This window comes from Anomalospiza imberbis, chromosome 6, assembly GCF_031753505.1.
Source record: "Anomalospiza imberbis isolate Cuckoo-Finch-1a 21T00152 chromosome 6, ASM3175350v1, whole genome shotgun sequence".
In the NCBI taxonomy this organism is placed as follows: domain Eukaryota; kingdom Metazoa; phylum Chordata; class Aves; order Passeriformes; family Viduidae; genus Anomalospiza; species Anomalospiza imberbis.
Window position 1 is genome coordinate 43,402,550 of NC_089686.1, and position 24,612 is coordinate 43,427,161.

The 24,612-nt window shown below is 43.3% G+C and overlaps 1 protein-coding gene across 3 annotated transcripts in view; it reads right to left on the minus strand.

Annotated features, from left to right (window-relative positions):
• Positions 1 to 627: 627 nt before the first annotated feature.
• The window catches only part of PRR5L (proline rich 5 like), a 41,627-nt gene continuing 17,642 nt past the window's right edge, over positions 628 to 24,612 (minus strand). For all 3 annotated transcript variants that reach the window (XM_068193750.1, XM_068193751.1, XM_068193749.1), the window contains exons 4-9: positions 23,319 to 23,367; positions 14,439 to 14,496; positions 11,474 to 11,565; positions 8,028 to 8,168; positions 6,365 to 6,491; positions 628 to 2,485 (exon numbers count right to left, since the gene is read on the minus strand). In XM_068193750.1, the coding sequence (XP_068049851.1) occupies positions 2,154 to 2,485; positions 6,365 to 6,491; positions 8,028 to 8,168; positions 11,474 to 11,565; positions 14,439 to 14,496; positions 23,319 to 23,367 (799 nt within the window). In that variant the 3' untranslated portion in view covers positions 628 to 2,153. The remainder of the gene's footprint in view (positions 2,486 to 6,364; positions 6,492 to 8,027; positions 8,169 to 11,473; positions 11,566 to 14,438; positions 14,497 to 23,318; positions 23,368 to 24,612) is intronic.

Consider the following 24,612-nt stretch of genomic DNA (forward strand, 5'->3'; position numbering starts at 1 on the left):
ACACCTCGGTGTAACTAAGGGAAGACTTTAAGTCACAGCAAGAGGCTAAAGAAATTAACTGTGAGCAGGACACCATCATCTGCTCCACGCTGGAGGGACTGTGCCAAGGTGAGACCAGCATGGTGTGGCTGCCACCACAGAGATTCTGAAGCTCCACCACAATCCATGGCTGCCCTGGGGCAGATGACAGTAAGTTGGCCTGGTCAGTCCAATTTATGAACAGGAGAGTGATTTATCCTATAATCCACCTGAAGGGAATGCTGCTTAAAGGCACATCTTCCTGGCCTCTGTTGGACTGTGGGTGCTCTGAGGAGGAGGAGGCAGCCAGCACAACTGAACCTCTTTTCCTGACATGGAAAGCACAGCTGGGGATCCAAACAGTCAGCCTTTCCCCAAATGCCAAGAGCTCTGGTGACAGAAGGGAAAAAGAGGCCCTTCCAAGTATCTCTCTCAACACTGCAAACCACAGTAGACAAAGCAACACCCTCATTTATCAAGGCAGCATGGCTTGTGCACATAGCTGGTATTTCTGATGCTTTGTTGCCAAATAATAACCAGCTCTGCTTTTGCTGCATGTGCCAAATTCGGACAGGTCAAAGCTGTGCTCCAGTGCAGCCAGTGGAGCAGAAGATGTTTAATGCCCATCAGAAGCAGGGAAAATTCTACAGTTAATGTCACAGCATGCAAAAAAAACATCCCAAAGGCTCATCCTAACCTTCTGTTTCCTTGTCAAGACACACTTATTTACCAAGTACCACTGGAAGTAGATTCAAGTGGTAGTTGTGTCATGTCCATATTTTTAATGGGATTTGACATTTAAGGCAGCACTGTAGTTTACCTCTAAGGCTATAATAACACTTGCAAATCTGCTTAGCAAGACATCAGCAGAGTATCCCAGGGACAGCTCACACAGATTGGATCTGTCCCCACAGAAGCAGCATTGGAGTACCAAGTGATGCTACAAAGCAGACACTGCAGAATGAAGTGCCTGACACAGACACCTGCAAACCAGACCCACTCCTTCACAATAAAAACAAAACCAAAGACTGCAAAGAGCCCTCACTTTATCTTAGAAGCTATACTGCACTGAGTCAGATACCACTGGAGGTCAGGAGCACTTCATGAATACACTGAGACAGGACTCCTTTCCACACCCTGCTGATTATCCTCAGCCTCATGAAATCCACAAGTGCTAAAAGTACCAGGGTAGGCCCCAGGATGAAATACTGATCACCTGCTGATCTGGAGTCATGGGGGCCCAGTACTGAGAAGCACCTTTACATCTCCCACACAAGTGCAGCATCTCCTACCCATTTGATTTTGTCCTTCACCATAGCCCTATCAACAGTGACATTTTGAGAGCAAATTGATGCCAAATGCCAGGATGCTTGGTACATTTTGCACCAAATTTACACACCCCTAGCCATCCTTTGCACCCAATTTATAGCAGAACCCCCAAGATATGACTGGAACCAAATAAAGTACATACGAAGTACTCAGCTCAGACTCCACATATACTCAGTTCTCTTTGGGCCTGGGAAAACAGTCTGATAAATTCTGATTTGGACTTTTCATCCATGCCCATGGGAAGCAAAATGAAGGATCTCCCCCTCTCACAAGCCACCTCAGCAGATCTTTCTGCAGGATGCAAATGGCTTCATCCCTGAGTTAAACTTTAAAAGAGAAATGAAGTGCTCAGCATTCACCATGCTAGCACCAGAAGCAAAGAGAACACTGAGCACAGAGGCCTCCACTGCAGGGACAAAGAACAAAGAAGAAGCACAATTGGGAAAGATGGAGAAAAGCTGAAAGAACTGAATTGGTATCATACCAAAGAAAAAGAAGGAAACCTGATGCCAAAAAGTTTATACTAATAGAGAGAGAAAGTTTACAGAAGGCAGACCGTGCTGTTCAACAGCAAAACCTTTGCAGCCCTCAGTGGTCATTAGGGAGCAGCCTGGTACCTCCATCAACAATGATCCCAGACTGGTAAAAGAACCTATCTAGATAGCATTCTCAGCCATATGAACCCTTGAGCCCATTTCAATGACATGAGCAAAAGTCCTATTTTTCTCTTTTTCTCCCAGCAGGGATGACACACCACTTTGTCCAGCTTAGTGCATAGAGTTCTCCACTCCTCAGCCAGCCTCCTTCTAGCTGACAGAGGTGCAGTTCAGCTCGGCGGGGTCCTGCCTGCCGGCTGCTGCCACGGCTCCCTCGGGGCCATCGGCGATGCTGGGCTCGCTGGAGCACTGCCTGTGGCCGAAGCAGCTGGGCTGCAGCAGGAGGCATTTGTCAGAAGGGTCCGACTCCTCCACGACCATTCCCGTGTGCATCATGGAGGCCATGGCCAGGAGCTGGATATCCGAGTGAGCGTTGGCAACCGTGTGGCGACGGATGCTTCCACACTTCTCCAGGTAAGCCTCGCCCTCCTGCTCTGTCAGCGGGGTCAGGGCCTTAGGGCAGGATCTGGAGTACCGTCTCTCTGGAAGCGAAAGAGGAAGCAGGAATGGTCAACAGCACACAAACAGGGCACTGCTCAAACTGCTGGGCTGGCCTCAGGGAACAGAGAGAATTCAATGTGCAGCTACAGAGTGCCCCACTTCATTACCACTGAAAAACAGTCAGGAGCTCACTAGTTCAAACTGCTAGGTGTTGGGAAAGGAGATCTGCCTCTGCCCCAGAGAGGAGAGACCTCCCATCTGCTCTAGGGGCTGCTGCCTGCAAGAGAGTGAGCCAAAATGTCACCTGTGTGGCCAAGGGACTCTCTTTAGCATCCTGAGAGTCTTCTGTTTTATCAAGATGCGAAGACCAAGTAGGTACTCTCACATGCAGGTTTACTAAAATAAGTGACACTAAAGCAGCACAAGTCTCCAAAAAAGACATTTAGTGGGGATTTGAATTGCCATCCCTGTCTCTGAAAAATTTCTCTCAGGAAATGACATTACCTGTTGTCATTGTGAAATTCCTGATGCTTACATTGCACTGTCTCTACATCTGCCTAGGAACAGGCCATTCTGTTGGCATTATCCTGCCATATTTTTTAAAGATCATGCCAGAAAAAGGACATTTCATCCACACTGCGACACATCTGGTTTGGAGGCTGGACACAAAAAACACCTAAGAGTGCACAGGAACAGTCAACAACAGCCTGAGGAAAAGGGGCACAAGGGAAAGGCAGTATTTGTGCTGAAGAGGAAAGGCAGTGACACAGAAGGGGTGGGTGTGGGCTGTACGACCTGCTCAGCAAAAACATGAAGGAGGAAAAATGCCAGGTCTAAAGCACAAACCCATAGCACAGACCCCAGCGCAGTGTCATGAAGCACATGTCAATTCTGACACTGAAAGCTTGAAGGAAGGCAGGGGTCAGAGTTTTGCCTTGGCTCACTGTGATCCCACTCCAGCAGGTTGAATCACACTGCTGCTGTTTACCTGCTGGCTTCCACCCCCCTGCAATGTTCCATGTGATTTTGGACACCTCCTGTGGGTCTATCCCTGCAGCAGCTGCTACAGCCATTCCATGTGTCTGTTTCTCACAAACTTCAATGAAGTGCAGGGTCTCATTTCATAAAGTCAGAAGCCTTTAAACAATATGAAAGGCTTCCAATCAAGACTGCAGAAGATAAGAGCAACAAAATGCAAAGAAAAGCACTTGTCAATGAAGGTTATAAGAGTTTTGGAAGCTTGTATCAGGGAGAAAAGCAGAAAACAAACCATTTGTTGCAAGGAGGAACAGGTGAGCAGCCTTCAGCCTGTTACTGCCAGTAATACATCAATTCAAAATGGTTCATTCACATTTAAGGGTATGCAAAAATCATTCCTGAGGCTGGTTATAGCAAATACACTTTTTAGGTTTCATCTGCAGCTCCAGTCACAGCAAGCTGTAGTGTTAAAGGGCATTAGGATATGACTCTTTTGAGAAAAAAATTAGGTGAAATTAGTCTGAACTCTGAACATGCATATATTGCTTTACTTTTCCCCCTTTACTTTCTTGGCCACAAAATACAGTCTCTTAAGGGAGTTATCATGCATGATTTAGCTAGAAATTTTATTTTTATTTTGGTGCCTTATGACCAGAAATATTAACTGGGAGGAGTTTTTCTGGGACTTTTTTACAAGCAATCTCAGATCAGCAGTGATGTGTGGCTGTTTTATCTTCTATCCCCAGTATAAACCCTGTTTCTTAACCAGCTGGATCCCTTTGGCATATTCCATCCTTACCATGCAGGTTATGGCTAATTTACACAGGCAAAGCAAAAGGGTGCTAACAGACCAGGTGGAAATGCTGCCATCTACAATTCCCCTCTGTGAGGGCTCCTGTCCCTTTCACACCTCTCTGCTTTAAATCAGCTTAAGATACAGCAGCCTTGCAGGCTGAAGCCTTATGTATACTCACAGCTGGGAGCACACACCTTCAGTCACATTTCCCAACTCTCATTTACCCTGAAGGCTCCGGTCCAGAGGGCAGTCTGGCCTCCAGAGCAGCTGTGTAGAATGCAAGCACAGCCAGAGCCCAACAGCACCCTTCCCAAAAGCTACTGTGGGGAACCCACTGGGCTTCACCATCATTTCTACCCATTAAAATAATTTCTCCCTGATTTAGAGAGAAGAATGTTATGGGGGACCATGTAAATTACTTAGTAAATCAACTGACCATGACTGATAAATTAAGTGACTGTATTAGATGGTTATTAAATTTCAAATATATTTAGTTCAGTTACTTCATTGGTATGAGCGGTGCTGCTGTTTGAAAATCCTGAGAAACAGAAATTCTTTTGTAGGTTCTTTGTGTCACAAGCTTTAGAATTGCTTGCCATTTATATCAGTATCTTCTCTCACTGCCTAGTGAGAGAAGAAACTGGTTCTAAGAAAGCAAAAAGGTGACTGAAAGAGGGAGAGGGTAGAGAAAGAAGTCTGATTACAAGTGAAAGTTAAGGAAGAGAAGCCACCTCCATAGCAGCACTGTGAAAATACCAAGATTATTTGTAGAAAAGTGAAGTTTTGCAGTCCCTGTCTTGTACTGCAAACACAAATTCCTTCTTTCCTCATGCTCAGCACAGGGTGGAGCAAGGGTAAAAGGCCACCTTGGAAATATACACAAACAAATGACAGCTAAAATCAAAGTAAGTTCAATTATTTTAAGGCATATAAACTTAACAAGACCAGCTTGTGTAGGTTTTCTTTTTTTTTTTTTTTTTTTTTTTTTTTTTAATGGCACAAATGCCTCATTCAGCTGGCAGAAATCCAGGATGGCTAGAAACTTCAGCACAGGTCAGGCAGCTACCTTTCAAACTATCCCAGCAGCATGCAGATGCCCATAAACAGCAAAGCAATCAAATTTGTCAAAGTCCAACTTTTACAGGGGAATTTGGTCTAAACTGAGCCCTAGGATCAGATCTGCAAATCCACACTGAACTCTACAACCATGTTCACTTGCACAGAAGATTGCCCAGCAACCACAAGAACAAAAATCCTGAGCCACAGTTTTCCTGAAGTAATGCCATGGGTTTATTACAGGCACAGATTGTCTGAGTTCTGCTAAGTTCTTCTACCACAAGATCATCTTTGCCCATACGCTGCTGAGTGTAGTACACGGCAGGTTGTGGATCTCCAGCTTGCTACAATTTTGCATCAAAGCAAAGGCTAAAGCTAGTGAAAACAGAGGGAGACTGGAGCTTTCTTCACTTGTTCTATTTAAATCTTCTTGACTATCAAATAAGTAACACTATGCCCATTAGCTAGCCAATCTCTTCTGGCTGGCCACACATGTAAGCAGAGCTCCTGCATCATGTGAAGAAGTTTCCCAGAATAATCATGCTCTTCCTTAAGAGAGGTGTCATTCTCTCACCTAGACATGTTTGTACATACTTTAAACACAGAATTTTAATCTGTTTTTTTTTTTTTTTTAACAGAATCCTCAGATGGAAGGAAGAAAATCCCTGTCATACCTCAGAATAAATATGCAACAGTTCTACTGTTTGCAAAAGCTGATTGATGCAGCAGCTGAAGCAGGCTAGTAAGCAGGCAGCAAAGGACCAGTGCAGTCTCTCACTGTGGTGAAAGCAGTACACCAGGCATGGACAAAGGGGTTTTAAAATCCAGTCCATGTCCAGAAAGAGGGGAGACTTTGTGGGGGGTCTGTGTGCAGTGATGGGGCACTAATAGTTCACTAGGTCATGGACAAGAAAAAGCCTGTCACAAAAATCTCTATCCAGAAACACTAATCAGAGCCTTCTCAAGGGTGTTTTAGCCTTTGTTTTGTCTCTTGTGGAGTCATGCACTGTTTCCTTTTCCAGCACAAATGCCTCCCATTACTCAACCTATGCACCCCAATAATAGCTTCAGTACAATGTGCATGTCTTACCAAGCAAGTAGGTGCTACCAGAGGAGCTGTGATCCTCACACAAACCTAAGAATGGTGATATCACCTGCTTGACCAGTTCTTCTAGCTGTAGGTAGCCCTCAGTGGGGCCAGTAGGCTCATGGACACTCTGAAAATCAAACACAAAAAGTCAACATAACCCTTAAAAGATTTTGGAATAAAGCCTGGGGTCTGTCAATTGTCTCTGTACTGGAATATCCCAACTGTGTCAGCAAAGCTTTTGGAGCTGATGGAGGCTTGGGTGCCCTTCAGGTCAATCTCCTTGTCCAAATTACAGCCACGCCCTACGGACACTGAGCAGACAGTTCTTTTTTCAGAGCAAGTGACAGGAAGGTACGAGGTGTGCTCACACTGAGGATGTGCACAGTGTACTGCAGCAGTGTAATTGTGCCAGGGTGGTTCCACCAGAAAACACCTCTGTTGAAAAGCCTCAACACGCCTTGGGCAAAGCGCTGCTCTTCCCCTAGGCAGGACTGCAGGCAAAGCACCCTCTGTGGTTCGGCTTACAGCTGTGAAGATGGTAGATAACACCAACCAATTTAACAGCAATTTCAGAAACCGTTCAGACTTAACTTCCTGCAAAGCCTCCAATGTGTTTGCTCTCAAGATTCGTGTATTAAAAAACATTTCAGGGAAATTAGCACTAGCACTTTAGTATCACCTGCTGTTCCAGCCTGGGTCACTGGAACATCAGAACAGTGAGAACTTATACAGAACTACCAGCTTAGTCACTTTGCAATTTTGGTTGTGCTTCATAAAGTTTGATTCTCAGACATCTGTTATATTGGAGAAGAACTAAAAGCCACTAGGCTGTGTGGTGTGTTGGAGGGAAGGGATGCCACCCAGAGGGACTTTGAAAGACTCGAGGTACGGGACTGGGCAAACCTCATGATGATCAACAAGGTCAAATGAAAGGTCCTGCACGTGGTTCAGAGGAAGGCTGGATGGAAATCTTAACAGCCTGGTCTAGTGGAAGATGTCCCTGCCCATGGCAAGGAGGCTGGAACTAGGTGATTTTTAGGATCCCCTCCAAACCCAAACCATTCTATGATTCTATCAACTCAAACTCGTAAGATGGCATTTTTCAGGAACATCAGGCTGGGCAATATGAGAAAAAACCAAACCCCGCTGTATTTGGCATGCTTGGAAAGTATTCTGTCGAGATCTGGATAAAGAGGATAGTTACCACAGATGCTCTAGATCTTTTGGGAGAGGCCTTTGAGAGAAGGCCTCTCATTTTGCCTACTGCCAAAAGGTATTTCTCCTCTAATGGTAGAGACTTGCCCTGTCCTTGCAAAGCTGAGAAATCAGGAAAACTAGGGCACAAAGAGGCATTCAGGCAAGCTAGAAGATGAAAATTTGTGTGAAAAAAGAGTCCTGACACTGTTCCTAGATGGGGAGGAGAGGTACCAAAAAAAACCACCAAAAAACAGCTCTTTCAAGGCAACATCTTTACCTGTTCCCAGGAAAGCTCAGGGCATACAAATTCAGCTCTCATTCTAACACTGACCGCTCCCAAATAAGCACATATCATACCCCCTTCATCACACCCCTACTCTCCCCACTTTTCCTCCAGTGTTTGTATGATTTCAACGAGGTCAAGATACCCAAGTGAGGCAGACAAAGAAGAGCAGAGGTTCCCCACCTGCAGAATTAACAGCATCTGGACAATGGAAGCTGGAACCTTTGTCTGGACCAGGTGAAGGATTTCTTCCAACTTTACTTTCAGCAAGACCAAGTCTCTGAAGCCAAGAAGAGCAATCTGACGGATAGTCAACTCCTGACCCTAAAAACACAAAGAAAGCAAAATCCAAGTGTAGATAAAGGGACGTGTGAGCATCATACCAGCACATGGGCACACAGACAAGAGGGTTTATTCTGCCCATTGCTAATGTGGCAGAACACCTCCCAGTCATTCATGTTGAGGATTCATGATACTCTTTAATTTCTTCCCTCTCAGTCTCACACAAATTCTGAAGTGGGCATTACCTCATCTGTGGCACCACTAAGTTTGGAGTGAAGCCAGAAACTGGCCTGTAGTTCACCAAATGACTATGTATGTATTCACAAAACCCACTTGCCATCCACTTTGTTCACAAAAAAACCCAGTAGCTGGTGATTATGGCACTTGGAGCAGAAAAAGCAGAAAAGGTTTGGTAGGGAACGAAGTTCAGAATATTTCTGAACTCAGAATATTTCTCAGTCTCTGAATATTTCTTAAGTAAACCTACCTCTGACCCATTTTGTACCCTCTTTTTGCTCAACGTCTGCACTTTAGACCTTGCTGATATGACAAAAATCTACAAGTTAGTCCATTACAGATTTTAGGATTTAGGCTGGAGTGAAGCAAGCAAGACTGCTTGAACCAAATATAATTTTAAAAAGCAACAGCTTTAATATTCTCTGCAAGGCATTCCTATTTTACATTAACAACACAAGTGAGCAGGCTTAACAGATGATATAATATTTCTCAGCATTTTTAAACACAGTCTAACTCCATTTGGCATTCTGGTGTTACCACCTTCCCCTCTGCTATGTTTAGTATCTGCATGACTTTCTATTGCCCCACTGCAACTCAATAGCAGAAATTTTCCTCTCAGTCCTGCCCAGCACCTTCCAGCCTGAAAAGTTTGCCTTGTTCTTCTCAGTATGTTAATCTCTGCCCCATGGTCTGCTTGGGAATCATTTTATGATCTCCATAACACACTCAACATAGCAAATATTTAGCTGGAAGAAATTAACAACAGTTAATCATTAATTCATAACAGGTTGCATGTCATAATTAAGAGCATTATCAATATGTAAATATGAATTAAAACCAATAGTATGGAGGACAGCTCAGCCACAATGAAAGCAGTTTGCTCTTTTAAACCATCACTGTGTAGGGAAAAAACATGCAGGAAAGACCAATACCTATCTTGAAACTATATTTCAGCAGCTGCAAACTTTTTATTTATATTATGCAGTTTAGTCCCATTAACTTTATACCCCATTTCAAAATGCAAATATATTTCTGTGCCAAGCAAAACAAGATTTGCTATTCTTTTTTCCACACCAATAGTCACATCAACAGCTGCCACTATACAAAAGCCAGTGAGTGACCTGTTTACATAGTTTCCCTCTGTACAGCAATTTAACCAACTTGGCTGCTTAAAGGTCATATTTCCACAACAGCTACAAGCCTTGGGGTTAAACTTAGCTGAGATGCGAGGCTGGTGTGAGTTACTACCTTTGGTAACATATGCTCACACATGTGGCTCAGTTTCATTCTGAATGGGTAATTGCTGGGATCACAGAAGAGCACAACTAAATAATCCTGCTGGTATTTGCAGGAAAGGATAGGGAATCAGGAACAAACTGACTTTCCCATGGACCAGAGCAGTGTACAAAGAGCTGCAGCGTGATGGAAGGCACTTGCTGGATGAGCTCTCCTCACATGTTGTAACACACCACATAAGTGGCTACATACAGTTCCCTATTTCTAGGAAAAGCCCACTCTTGTTATTAGGACACTGGCCTGGCATAAGAGCAACTTTTATTTCTTGCTGCACCAGTAACTCTCTTTGTGGTAGCCTAGAGCAGTTCACTCTGAGTTAAATTCTTGGATGTGTTTAGGCAGCTTAATCCATACATTAGTGTAGTACTTAGGTGCCTACAAAGCTTTAAATATCCTGTTTACCTTTCAGTTCCTCTTCCAGAAAGTGGCACTACTTCCCAAACTTTACAGCTTTGCTGATATATTTTGAGTGACTCCAATATTGTGACAAGACAAATACAGCAATAAATTATGCTTTCAAAGAATCTTAACATCCCATAATCATTCTTTCACCACTGACTAAGTTATTTCCAAAAGCCATACCCACAGTGTTGTAACTTTTGTCCCATTTCTCATCACAGACATTTAATAGCAGGGCAGTAGATTTTTCTGGGAAGTGGCAGAATAATTAGCATCAGTGGGTGTGACACAGTCAGCTCAACTGTTTCCACAGTACACAGGTAGCTGCAGTGCAAACCCCTGCTTAAATAGGTCACTCCTGCACTGAGAGTTAGCTGCAAAAGGAGAGAAAGGGAGGGTACTATAGTTGCAGTTTTACCTGTCAAACACCTACCTTCAAGCATCTGAAGCAAGGAAAGAACAAAAATAAACACAGTAGAAAGGTTAGTGTCTGTCTTTGTAGAAGTCCTTTCTCTTTTAAGAAATGCCAGCTTTAATAGGATTAGAGGAAAAGGGCAAGCTTTGAGCTTTACCTGCTGCCTTTCAAACAAAACAAGGGAAAAATAATTTTAAAAGGCTCTGGAAATAATGTCTTCCAGAAGAGGCAAAAGTCAAGGGGAGGAGGCTAGCATTTCCAAGAGCATAATTCTCCACATGAGGTATATTTTTCTTTTCCTCTGATGGCAGAAAAGTCAAAATAGGCTGGGGAGGTGATTAGACTGCTCATATAGAAACTCTGAGTAAAACTGCATTAAAAAATGATACAGCTTAACACTTCTGATGGGATAGTCAGCCTTCAAAATACCCAGTGTAAAAAGGTTTTACATACAGTGTTCATTCTTCCTCTACCCATAGACTTACATGTCCCATTACTGAAGCTTCAAAAAATCCAACTGAGGATTTCCCAAAGGCACAAATGGGATATATGCCCTTCAAAAGTCATTAGGGTGAGTTAAACACACTTTCTCCTGATCTAGTCTTCAGATTTATACCTCTAAGACAAGCTGTCAGCGTTGTCATCTGCACCAACAGTCACAGCTATTTAAAAGAGAAGGAACTATAATTCAAACAGCCCAGAGCTTCAGTCTAGACAAGGTATAGTCCAACAGTTTCAGTGTGCAAACTTAGCTAAGCACAGAGAGTAGACAACGGGGAATAAATTCAGCCCAAAACACCGTGCTTGTCCAGTAGATTTTAGCAGTCCTTCTTACAGTTAATACTTGGATAAACTCTACTTCCTCCAAGATTTTGTTTAAAGGTTTTGACGTGTATTTAGCCACTGGCCAAACAGTGCTGCTGGCAGAGAAGTTAACACTTGCCATTAGCAGCCACTGCAGTTACATTGCTTCACCTGACTAAGCTGTAATTAGGATTACCTGGACTGGGTAGAATATTGCCTGGAGTGTAGGAAGAGTCTCTGTAAAATAGTGATCCCAGATTTCAGACAGGACATCAATGCGATCCTCACCTACAAAAACAGAGATTGGAGCAAGAGCTTTAGTGACAGGGACCCTAAAAGCAAGTTGGATTTTCAAGTACTCTCTAATTCCCCAAGCAAGAGACTTCATTTCTGCAGTTTCTGCCCAAAACTGGACATCATCCAGCTAAGCTTCCCCTTAACTGACAGCAACACAAGGCTGTGACCACTGTTTGTTCTGTGCAAAACATGAGACCAATTCCAACAAGAGTGAAGCCCCTCTTGAACCAGAGGCTTTAACTCCACAGCACAGGATTGTGCAAGTGCACAGCTCACAGTTAATATGCTCAACTAGCACAAAAACAGCTGAATCTGAGAACCAGCAGGTCACAGCCAACATCAGCTGATCATCCAACATCACCCTGCAACTGAGTCAGGGAGAGCATTTAGAAGAGCTGAGCCCCCTCCAGCATCCACTCAGTACCAAGCAGCAGCCAGGCACCTGTCAGGAATCCCAACAAAGGCACTAATGACAAATGAGGCACTCGTGAAGGTTCCCAAACAAAATCCACTTGTGGCCAACGCTTGTATGACTCTAATTCAAACAAACATCCCCAAATGTAACTGGGTACTTGAAACCAAGGCAGACTAAGCTATGAATCTTGGGATTTCCATAACAGGAATACAATTGTGATCAAATTATGTTCATAGGTTTGACTTGCAGAGCTGTTTACTCCTCAGCATCTGGCCCAAAGCCTCTAAATGTTTTAGTTAAACCTTTGCAATGTTTATTTCAAGTTTTAGATACATCTCTGGAAATCTCAGGTGCAAATAGACTCAGGGTTAAAACCACAAGTTTCTGACAAAAGAATTTTCCAGGATACCTCCCACAAAGCCTCAGCTGGAGCTCAGAAGCAGTCTAGACTCAAGGAGCAGTAATGGAAGATGGTCACTGAAGACAGGTTTGAAGGCTCATCCTCAAGGTCACTAAAGGCCCTACATGAGGAACTGGAATACATGTAAAATTGCAACTCAAAGGAGCCTTATCACTCTGTACTGAAGTGCTTTCCTCATCTGCAGACTTCCACACAGACTTTCACTGTGACTGCCCATGGGTTGTGCTGCTTAGGACATAGCCAGAGAGAAGAGAGCCAGCAGGACTAGATCCTGCAGACATTTCCCTTTGAGCAGAGAGCCAGCCGACTAGCAACCACAGAAAATTTCAAAGAGATGCTTCACTGTGTCAGGTATGACTATGGCTTCAAAGCTGGAACTGCAGGCAGACAAGAAGCTACCCAGCACTCCCACAACAGTCAAGTGCAAGCGAAAAAGACAGCAGGAAACAGATTAATTGAATGTTTAAATTTTTCCCTCCTCTGCCTCCTACCCATGACTATAATGCTTTGCTGTCTGGAGACACAATGAAACATCAGAGATCACTTCTCCTTCTGAAGGGGAAACAGGGATGGTTTGTTTCTTCAAGAAATCATAAATCCTGCAGGCATTGAAAGAGATTCTGACAGATTGTATAAAGAAAAATCATGTTAAAAAGGGTGTGATTGAAAAACAGACATAGATAAAACACTGCCATGCCCCGCAGCCACTCTGTCTGGGTGCAGGGGCAGTGTAAGTTTTCCAGGAAGACAGAACTAACCAAGAAGCGTGTACAAGAAATCCTCATTGCTGTGACCACAAGACCTGCATCAAGCCCACACATTATAAAAGAAAGGTGCCCATGAGTCATCTCCTGCAGTGATGCCAGCCTGCACAGCTCTGTGGCTCCAGTGTCACTTCAAGCTAGGGACAGAAAAATGAGGCATAGAAGGTGTTTTGCTGTCTGCTTGGGAAACTTCATCTGGCCCAAACTACCTGAGCATCTGCAAAATTCTCTTGGGCCACTCTCAGCTTATTACAAACTCAAACTCAATTTTCATAATGCTAAAGCAGATCCTGGAACAGTTTTATATGATTACAGAAACCCAAGTCTCTGGTAAGCTGTGCAGCATTCATTCTGAAGAGCTGGTAGTGGCAAGGCAGGTACCCACATCTTGGAAAATACAGGAGTCTTCCTTTTTTCCTCCCTCACAGGGCCAATGCTGAAGAAGCACATCCCAAGGAGGAGGCTGGCAATCCCTTAACTCCTTTGGGGCCCAGATCCTACAGCCTGCCAGCCGGGTGAAGAATGGTGCAGAGGAATCCAGGCCCAGAAATGAGGTGAGATCATAAGCATCTATTGGCATTTAATGACCCACAAACAACACACTCACACTGGTGATTAGCAAGAGATCTTCCCTGCAGGCTAGAAAACTGGGTCAAACCAAACAGCAGCTTTGTTTTGAATAAAGATGTGCTGGCTTCACTTGAGCAAACAGTTACTAAATGTGAGCAGCTTCCCACACGTCCAGCACTGAGTGGCCACACCACACTTGCCTTGGCCCACAGGCTCTGCAGCAGCAGTTTGAACACAACTCCTTGTGTGATCAACTTCTTTCCTGAAGTATTTCATTCTCAGTGGAAGGACCATTCTTTTCTTTGAATTTACACAAAGCATGACAGAGAAACCAAAATTATGCTTATATCAAGCTGCAAATCACATTGAGAAATGAAAGGCAGAAGGCAACTCCAAGCAGTTTTGCAACAGGATCCATGTCCAGACCAGAACTGCCATGAGCCCAGGTTCAGCTGCCACACGAGCCCACGTTGCTGCCTTTGAGGTGCAGTTATGGCTGGTGGGAGCATCGTGGCTCTTTGGCTATTCAAAGAGCCCACCCTCTCGTCAGCCTCACAAGGGCTCCCAAGGGGTTGTGTGACACCCCAGGACAGCACCAGACAGGGCTGTACACCACCCAGACATGCAAATCATCTCATCTGACCAAACATCAAAGCACAGCTCTCTTCCAAAACAGGTTTCCTACTACACTTACCTTCACACAGCTTGACCTTCTCCTCCAAAAACAGCAAGCCTTTCGCAAGGAGCTGGTTCTGCCAAGAGAAAAGAGAGACATGCATTTGCCTTTTATTTATTTATAATGAACATGGAAGAATGCATTTTTTTGTCAGTTACTACCCACTTTGCATGCATTAATCTTAAGATTAGTCATGTTGTAGTACCTTCTTCCAGCACTGGTCTCAGTGTGAGTGCTAGACATTCCTTAACCCACTCTTGTTCAGCTGGACATGAGAATGCAACAGACACAGCAGATGAAATGTCTCCCAGAAATGGGAAGGGTCACAGGGAGGGAGTCAAGAAAATAAAATAGTTCTTACCATAATGGTGCACCCACATATGCTATAAGTCAATTACATGATGGAGGCACTCAAAGAGTCAAATGCTATGAAAGTGTCCCACTCTCTTCTTCTTTTTGCACTTGCTTATTGCTTGTCTAACTGCCCAGTAGGCCAAGTTCAGCTCCCTAACATCTACTTCTCTTTTCCTACCTATTGTCTTTCCATGAGGCCATTCTTTTTCTATTGAGAAGTTGGATCATCTCAGTATGCAGTGTCAAGGTGCAGAAGAACTGGCAGGACCTGGTCTTTCTAGATAAACTCAACTCTCATGGACCAGACAGATCAAGATATCAATATGCCTGTTTGCAGTTCAGGACATCAATATACCTGATTAGCTTTTTGTTCCCACTTCCCCAAACTTAAGAATGATGCAAAAACAACACCTATCTTTTTGTTCTCCCGAGAGCACCAAGTGAATCAGTTATTCTGAAAAGCTTTGAGAATGCCAGAGAAAGGCACTGCAATCACCACATAACGCACTATTACTGCATCCTAAAAAAGGTACAGAGATCATACTGATAGAGAATATAGGCCTTCTGCCTCTCTGAAAGGATTCAGTATCAGGGTAGCCCACAACAGTCAGAGATGACTCCCCCACTGTTCAGTTTTTGGGTTTTAATGGGGATCCAGGTCAAAGTTGCACTTCTGAACCTTCCATCAGCCAAGGAGCAAGGCACATCTCTTTCCACTCCCAGTGGGCACTGCTGTTACCTCACTGCCCAGACACCACCACAGCCTCCTGATGAGCTGCCATAGTGCATCCTGCCCTGGTGCTCCTGCTCTGCATTGTAAACCTGCCTCCTGGAACCACACACCAGCCTGGCTCAGCCCTGCCACAGAGACACATTGCTCTGTGACATTCTCAGGCTGGGAGATATTTTACACCTGGGCAATGTCAACAGGATTCAGCAAGCTGGATAAATATGTCCACACAATGAAAAAAAATTACAGCATTTCCAAACGTTAGCAATGAGTGGAAGGTGACAGTTTTATGAAGATCCTCAAGCAGAAATGTGGGCTTTGGAGGGAAATATTAAGTTGTTGGGATGTCCATTCAAGTTTTAGATTTGTTCAACAGAAATAAATGACTACATATATCCTGCTCTGGACAACAACAAAAAAACTTGCCAGGAAAAACCAACAGTGTGAAAAAATACAAAGAAGGAAATCTGTAATGAAGAAAGCCATAAGGGGGAAAAAAGTGAAACCCACTTACACTATAAATATTTTTCTGCTTGAACAATAATGTTGGAGTGATATGGCACTTTAATCCTTCCAAATGCTTTCAGTTCATTAATAAAAGTACTTAATTTCTTTATTTTTCAACCTGTAGCTCAAGGCAATTACTTCTCATATACTGCAGGGGAAATTTACAGCTGGTCTTTAACACTGTATTAATTTAAACTACTTAGAAAGGTGTGTGTATATATATATATATATATATATATATATATATATATATACACACAGACACATATGAGGATGTGATGCTTATTTTCTTTTGCTTCTCTTAGGAAATATGAATTCCTTCTCTATCTGCCATAGAACGTTAGATATCATTTTACATATGTTTCCCACTCTGGATACAATTTTCCTGATACTTTGCCTAGAAGTAAATATTATTGATATTTTTTACTTCCAGAGATTTTTTTTTCTTTTGCAGCTATGTCAGCAACCAAAGAACACATTTGTACATGCTAATGAACAGCAAAGCTGTATCTATTGCAAAATAGACATATTAATCATTACTCCGTGGTAACAAATTTATAATGCTCCTATAAATGTATTATAGCAATTCCACGTGCTAAAGAGATTGCATAATCTCACTCTAAAGGTTTCCTTAAAAAAGAGATTAGGGCTATACAGTTACTGTAGTTACTGCATACTCTTCACTTATCCTCTCAAATTTTTCCTTTTCCTGTGGAAGAGACTTTAAAAAAAAACTAAGTAAATCAACCACACTTCATTTCCCTTCTCCTCATCCTAAAAGTACCTGGAAATGTTACTTCCCCACCTTTTCTGCAAGAAGTCACAGGCTTGGGAATTGATTCAATCTAAACATGAATCCCTCAGAGCAAGCCAGACAGGCAAATTGTCATTAACAAACCCTACAGGCTCTGCTGACAAATCAATACAAGCTACTCAATGCAGCTGCAGTGGAGGTCTGGATCAGACCTTGTCTACATTACAAGTCTCATTTTCTGCTGCATCCCTGCTTGCCAGAAGCACAGTTCTAAGAGGAAAAAGAAATCTTCTATTTCAAGCAATACTAGATAAAGACTCACACCAAGTAAGCTTGAAAGGTACATTTATTTGAAAAAGTTCAGCTGCCGCCTTCCATCTCTTTGCTGTTACAGCTGAACAGGGATGGGAGCGTGGGGGAGCAGGGACTCCCCTCCCTCCCCAGATGAGCTTTTCCTGGTTCCCCAGGGTGTTCTCTTCACCCTGCTCTTGGGACACCACGGGATGCTATATGCTCCTTGTGGGAGATGCAAACCTGCCTTTACTCTTTGCTACTCTGCTGTGCAGAGAAACAAAGTCCCAACTTCAAAACATGTACCTGCAGTTGAGAAATCTGGAGAGAGAGGTTTTGCAGCAGATAGAAGTGACCTTGTGAAATCTCACAGGCTGACCCCTTTTCTCAGAGCAGAAAACCAAAATAGCTGACTCAGATACACTAATAAGAAAGGCAGCTAAAAGAAAGCTCTTAAGTAAATGTTTAAATGCCCTACATTTTTAAAGATAGGATTCAAAGTGAAAATAATCACTTTTCATTTGTTCGTCAGTAAAGATCCTCTCACACCATGTCTGTGTTTGCTACTCTTTAAAGTAAGTCATACTCCAATCATTGGGAATAAAAAAAAATTGAAGGCAGTCAGACACCACCTTATAAAACACACACACTTTCCTGATAATTCATTCCTTTTTTCTGGCAGAGGTATTTTTTTCTTTCCCTTCCCTGTTAGAGAAATTTCCCTCTGAGGCAAATTTCTCCATGCGTGCCCAAAGGAGTAATACCAGTCCCACCATCTTCCCAGAAGATGAAACCTGTCCCAGACACAACAGCCGGGGCTCTTCTCTCAAACCAGCAGTGCCTGTAGTGCCCAGCACCTTCCCCCTCCCATTGCAGGAGATGGGCATTCCCACTGGGGGCCCTTCCTGTGCACGGCCCTGGTACACCCTGGGCAAAATGGTACCCATCGGACTGTGCCCGAGGCAAATCAGATGCTGCCTTTCAGAAGCACTCAGTCAGCAACATGGGTATGGTGCCAGCCTCCACACAGAGCCAACAGGAAGGATTTTGGGGTGACAGCCATGCCACCAGCACAGCTTGCTCTGCTGTGAGTGCTAAATGCAAGCAGGGGGCTGGTGAAAAGCAGCTGAGTAGCTTTGCCTGCAACTCCACAGAAAACATCAGGGAGGCTCAAGCCACCACAGGCAACTTCACAACTTGCCTGAAAGCCATGTCTGCAGTACAGCAAGATACAAATGAATTCTTCTGCTAATAACAATTAAGTCATAATCGTTGAGGGGAAAAGGTTTACATGAGCATCCATTTAATTATGGATAAATTCTGCTTCCCCATCACACCTTCAAGCCAAACATGGCAAGTATGCCTTTTAAAAGCCACCTTCATATCAACAAATTAATATTAGTTCATCAAACATCATAAGCTTGAAACAGAACTGATCCAGAACATACACAAAATAATTGACCTCATTTTGCTGGGTGCAAAACAAAATTTTTCTACAGAACACTACAGCGTTTCTTAAATGCAGCCCCTTTTTATAGGCAGCTGAGGTTTTGTGTTCTATTGCTAAACCACACTTCTACAGGCTCTACAAGCACAGAGCCACTGCTTTGTGGATAATCTGATGTTAATTTGAGAAAAAAAGCATCACTCAAACTTACTTGGCAAGTACTTTCTACAAAGTCATTGCCAGCTGCACACAAACACCTACCTAATTCTTGGCAGTGTTTCACAAAACACAAGTTTGTGTGAGCTGCAGCATCTCATATCTAGAGCACCCTCCCACCCCCATCCTTTTTTTTTTTTTAACAAGAGGGGAAATACTGACAGAAGCAGAGAGATCACTTCCATCCCACATAGAGGAGAAATTGCAAGATAAATATGAAATCACATCCTAAAATGACTCTTCCTAGAGCCAGTTTTGTTCATAACAGATAAAAGAGAAAGCCCACTTGAAGAGATGAAAGTGAGGCAGGGAGAGTAAGAAGGAGAGCAGACCAGGCAGACCAAATAGGTAGCACTGCTACAATCTAGATAGACCAGGAGGCAGCTCTGGGAAAATCCCACAGCCAGGGCCCCTGACTTCACCCTGATTATCACTGCTCCAGGGGGGATCCTGCTCAGCCAGGCCATGGCACTCTGGCCATGGTTCAAGTGGGAGCAACCTGGCTCCCTTTGGAAGGATTCACACACATCTAGAGACTCCCTGAGAGCAGGGCCTGAAAGGAGGTGTCCCTGCTGCCACCCAGGACTAGGTCCTCTGCCTGATAGCAGTACTGAGCTGCCAGAGGATTCCATCCATGATAACGAACCTGGGCAGTTGCTATGGAGTCTCTGGAGCTGCTCCATGAAAGCTGCTCTAAAAAGTGCCAGATGAAGTAGAAATAATTAGCAGACCTGCATGAACAGAGGTTCCCAGCCAATGAGAAGACAAATACAATAATAAAGAGCAGCTTGACCCAAAAGAGTATTGCAGACACACAGCTGAGCGCTGCAAATCACACAAGTGTGAATTCTGTTCCTTGTGCAGCAGCCGAGCTGCTGCAGCCCCTGGCAGCAGACACAAGACAGCAATTGGCCAGAGAAAAGCTGGTGCTGCCTGTATCCAGCAGTAACCATCACTGCAATAGCCTACACAATTATTTCCTTGCCTTGCTGTGAAACAGGTAGACACAGAAACCTGGCACCAAGAAAGGATGCATCACATACCCTGTATTTTTCTCTTTGGCTAAGCAGCCACATGCTGTTAGCTAGGCTTTACAAAGCAGCCTTTCAAAGGAGTGAGCAAACATCATGAGAGATGCTCGAGTCATCTCTCCAGGCTGGATTTCCAGGAAAACATGCAGTGGGGACCTAAACAAAAGCTTTATGGTGCCACAAGAGAGGGAGGAGAGCAGGTTTCCCCCTATCACTGCAGCCAACTTGCACAGCTGGGGAGCCTACAGCGAGAGGGACTCTGACCACAGGAAGGTTCACCAGCACCACTACTGACTGCGCTAAAGGCAGAAGATAAAATCAGCTTTGGTTTGGACCCACGCTCGCCTCATTGCTGACACCACTTACTTTTCAGCTATTTATTAGCATTTGCTGCTTGGACTTTGCTTGACACCTCAGCAATGTGTGCTCTCGCACGCTGCAGCTTCGCGCAGACCCAAAGCTGGGTCTAATTCTGAGTCAGGACTTGCCGTCTCCGGTGGCTCTCCACTGCAGCAGGCTGGAAATTATGTAACAGCTTGCCTCTGGTTTTGAGACATCAAAGATCTCATTGGATTAGATGAGGAAACACAATCCACTTGCCATTCCTCACCTACCAGCTCTGCCAGTGCGGCGAGTGGACATCAGGCATCAGCTCTGGGCATTTGACTTTCTACGTGCATTTGCAGCCTATGGGCTCTAGGAGAGGTTACAGTGCCTGGGAAGGGATCAGGTCTCTCTGCCTTGGGAGGAGACAGTTTGGAGTTAATATACATAAATGCATTTCCACTTTGCCCCCCATGAGTTTCAAGATTAACAAGCCCACACAGAGCGAAAAGACACAATTCATCCCTTCCAGAGGTTTTGTTTCAGGCTGTTGCAGAGTCAGGCAGATAACACACCAATTTATCAACACTTGCTGATTTTATATTTAATTTTTTTCTCCACCAACACAAGGGCCAAACAGTAGGAAAATGAAGGGAGCTTATCTGAAAAATCACACAACTGCACCAGAAAAGTCCCGATTGCCCGTACACCCTGTTCCTCCAAATCCTGCCTCTTACCTTCCACGGTCATAGGATTTCCACCTATTGCAGTTCAGCTGACCACCAGCAAACTAACCCAGCAGTGAGAGCAAATGGTGGGTGCCGTGCTGGGTTACTGAGCAGAGAGGGAGGTACAAATGCCCCTTTTCAGGAAATTCTCAAATCATTTCATGGGCAAAGTCAGTACTGAAAAACCTGGAGCATGAAGCACGGCTTTAAGGCAGATCTGCAGTAAATGCTGCAAGTCCCAACTATCTGCCATTTTCACTCAGGCTTCGCTCCAAGGAGAGAGTTTGTATATACAGTAGGATTGCTAAAGCGGCAGACTTATAAACACAACTTTCCTTCAGAATGAAACATCTGAGTTTGCACTGCAGCCCTTACAGGAATTATATTTCTCTTTCAAAGACAAAACAGACTCATTAACTCTGATATGATGATGGCTTAGTAGCAGAAAAAGACTGCATAAACTATAACCATTTCCTAAACATTCCTTTAGCAATTTCAGGAGCTAAAAACTGTTAATTTGCATGAGTGCTGATGAAAAGGACTTGTGAGTAATTAAGTCAAGTTGATCACAAAGGTAGCTTTGTCTCACTATAAAAGCTCTGTTCCATTTTAGACTTGAATATTCAATGCTTATAAAAAATGTGCATGTGTGAGTGTTTAAAATTTACATAATGTAAAATCCCCAACACTTAAAACAAATGTGATTTTAAAGTTCCTCTCAGTGGCTCCAGCTGTAAGTGCCATGGCATAAGAAATAGAAAATATTCAAATCGGTTTATCACATCTAAATATTACATGATCCAGTTAGTTGCTCTAATTGCTGCTAGGATATTTAAAACTGCCTGGCTACACAGAGCCAGGTCCATTTCAATGCAAGAGGACAGAAAACTTCATTCTTGGAATAGCTTTCAGTGGGTTTTAACAGATGTCAGAGGAAGTCACTGCCAAAAGATGCACTTCCACTCCACTCTGCATCCTGGTGACCCCCTCCCAGCACCTCCCCCATGTCAGAGGTGATGACCACAACACGTCAAAGGAAGTAGTTGGAAACTTCGGTTTTTTTCTTTCAAGGTTATTTTTCAGCCAAATCAGCAGCTTGATTCAATGCTGCTCATCTTGGTGGCAGCAGTACTGCCATAATTCAGCTGGCATCAGCAGTGAAACAGAACCCACAAACAAATGAAAAATGTTGTCAGCTATTCTTTGGCACAAGAACAGTCTTTCCCCACTCCATGGCCCTAGGATTTTTGAGAAAAGACAGTCAGGAGGGAGTGGTAACTTATCATGGTCATATGTTGTCAGTCTAGAATCAGAAATAAGTCTGCATCTTAGCTAACAGAGGGAAAAATCTCACTTCCGACAATAGCCTTTATCTCATAGTTTCTCTCACAACTTGCCTGTACCAAGAGTTTTACCTCAGGCTAAGTCTGACAGATGCCAAGTTGCTCCTTTTGACAATGAGCAAAAATACCCCAGATATTAAATGTGAGTGCTGGTGGCTGCCACTCCACTCAGGGTCTAGGAAACATCCTGCCTTGTGCCTCCAGCAGCTGCTTCTGCAGTAAACAACTTGTGCAGAGAGGGGCTGAGGAAGTGAAACATAACTACTCCTGGGGCAGGAGTTTTCTTCTCACTTGATAGCACAGCAGGGGGATTTTTTAAAGTCATGTAATCTAATAAATCATGTAATCTGATAGGAAAAAACACTGGTCTTCTTTTTCCCCTTTTAAGCAGTTAGCAAGCACACAGAAGCATCAGCTGCTTCAGAAAGTACAGAAATTTTCTCTCTCTTACTCAAAGGGAAGGAAACCCTCTTGTTTCCAGCAGCGCCTCTTTTTTTTTTTTTTTTTTAATCAACAAATTAAACTGAACAAATTAAAACACTGAAAGCCATCAGTGCCTTCTAAAAATCATCAGCCGGCTCTCAAGCGGTTACATGTGAACCTCTATCTGGCCAGTATCAATAAAACACAGCAACACGTATTCACATTTGCGACTGTTCAAGTCTTCATCTTGCACATTTTCCTTTTTCAGAAACTGCATTTATATTTGTGGGACTAAAAGGCAAACAGCACCCAGGTTGATTTCCTGCTGATAGAAACTTCCTTCTCTTTACCCCCTCCTGCCTCCAGGCAGTCGTCATTATCTCTCCTCTTGCCCTTTGCTGGCCGCTGTTGCAGAAAACCTTTTGAATTTTCTACACTCAAGAAAAGGCATCCCATCTTCTTTAACAACTTCAAGTGAATTCTTTGTTGATCTTGGCAGGCTACTACTAGCAGCCTTTCTTAAGTGCAAAGGAAGATTTTCCTTAATTCTGCACTCACATAAATAAAAATAATTACTCCCAGGGCTATATGGCCCACATTTAAAAAGTCCAGTACATCCATCATCTTCCTCAGTAAAACAAAAGCAAAACTTGTAGGCTACATGCATGTAAAAAGGGATCCTCATTTTGTTATAGGTTAAAAAGCTGAAGGGAGAAAACCTCAAAATAAAGCAAGCAAGTCATGCAATACCTGAAAGTAATCTGTGATGAAGGATCCAAGTTCACTCTTCAGCAGCCGTCTGTAGACAGAAGGAATGGAGCCATGAAGTAGCAGCCACTGCTGGTCATTTCTTACAGCTATATCTGCACTTTACTACCAGTCATACCAAAGATACAGGAATGTGGGAATGGGTGCTTTTGGCCACAGTTAGATTTCTCTTATAGTTACATATGTATTTTACAAAGGCTATTCTCAAATTATAAAGAAATTAAACAGCTTCTCTGAAGTCTTCTAATTATAAACCATACACCTAGAACAAGCAAAAAAAAGAAATTACCCTCCTGAATGAACAGAAAGCTGGGGAGAAAATCTGGAGTTATTTAGATTGAAATCCACATTTTTTTCTGCTTTTTTGTTTAAACAATGAGGCCTTTCATGTCACTGAAGACAGCACATCTCCCTAATGTTGTACTTCCTTCTCTTTTGGAAGTAGAAAGTGAGGATAAGGAGAGGAGAAATGAAACAGAAGCCACACCCACATTTTAACTACCACATTTCAAACAATAAAAAAGAAGGCATATTTTCCAAGGAAGAAATTCTAGAAATTTAACAAGAGATGTTTTAATACATACAGGCAGGCAAAAGCCACTCCAAAGAAGTATTTCTGATGAAAGTTGTTGGCTTTTAAATCAGGCTGTGATAAAAGTTTTAAATTATAATACATATTCATATTTTAAAAAAATCAGGATTAGTTTACATCAGAGGGAGCATTGAAAAAACAACTTAGGAAGTTCAGTGCATTGGCACTTTAGGCTTTCAGTGATTGAGAATAAATTCTGTAGCAGTAAATTCTGTGTAAATTTAAAGATTGCCCAACACTTTCCAATACCAAAAACTGCAATTTTTTTTTTCTGTTCTAAGAGTTTTGCTTTTTACCAGTGTGAAGTATAGTCAAGAGTGCTTGAAAATAGCATCTGAATCAGCAACCATCCAGTTCTTAGGCTGGGTTTTTACCACCAAACTATGCCACTTTACCTCATCTCTGCTCAAAGTCAAATTTGAAGCCTTCCTCTCTAACCATTTTACAATGCTTCTACATTTATTTGCATGCCAACATGCCTTTACTCTCTCTGTTTATATTCGCCCACCCAAATCAAAGCCAATGTCTGAGATCAATAAATCGGGTAAGTCTTTAGGCACCGATTTGCCAGAAGCTTTTCCATTGGCTTCAGCCAAATCCAGCAGACTCTCCACCAGCTGACTGACAAACTCAGCAGGATTTGGCTTCATGCAGGTAAGACCAGCAACCAGAGGCTTGCACCTT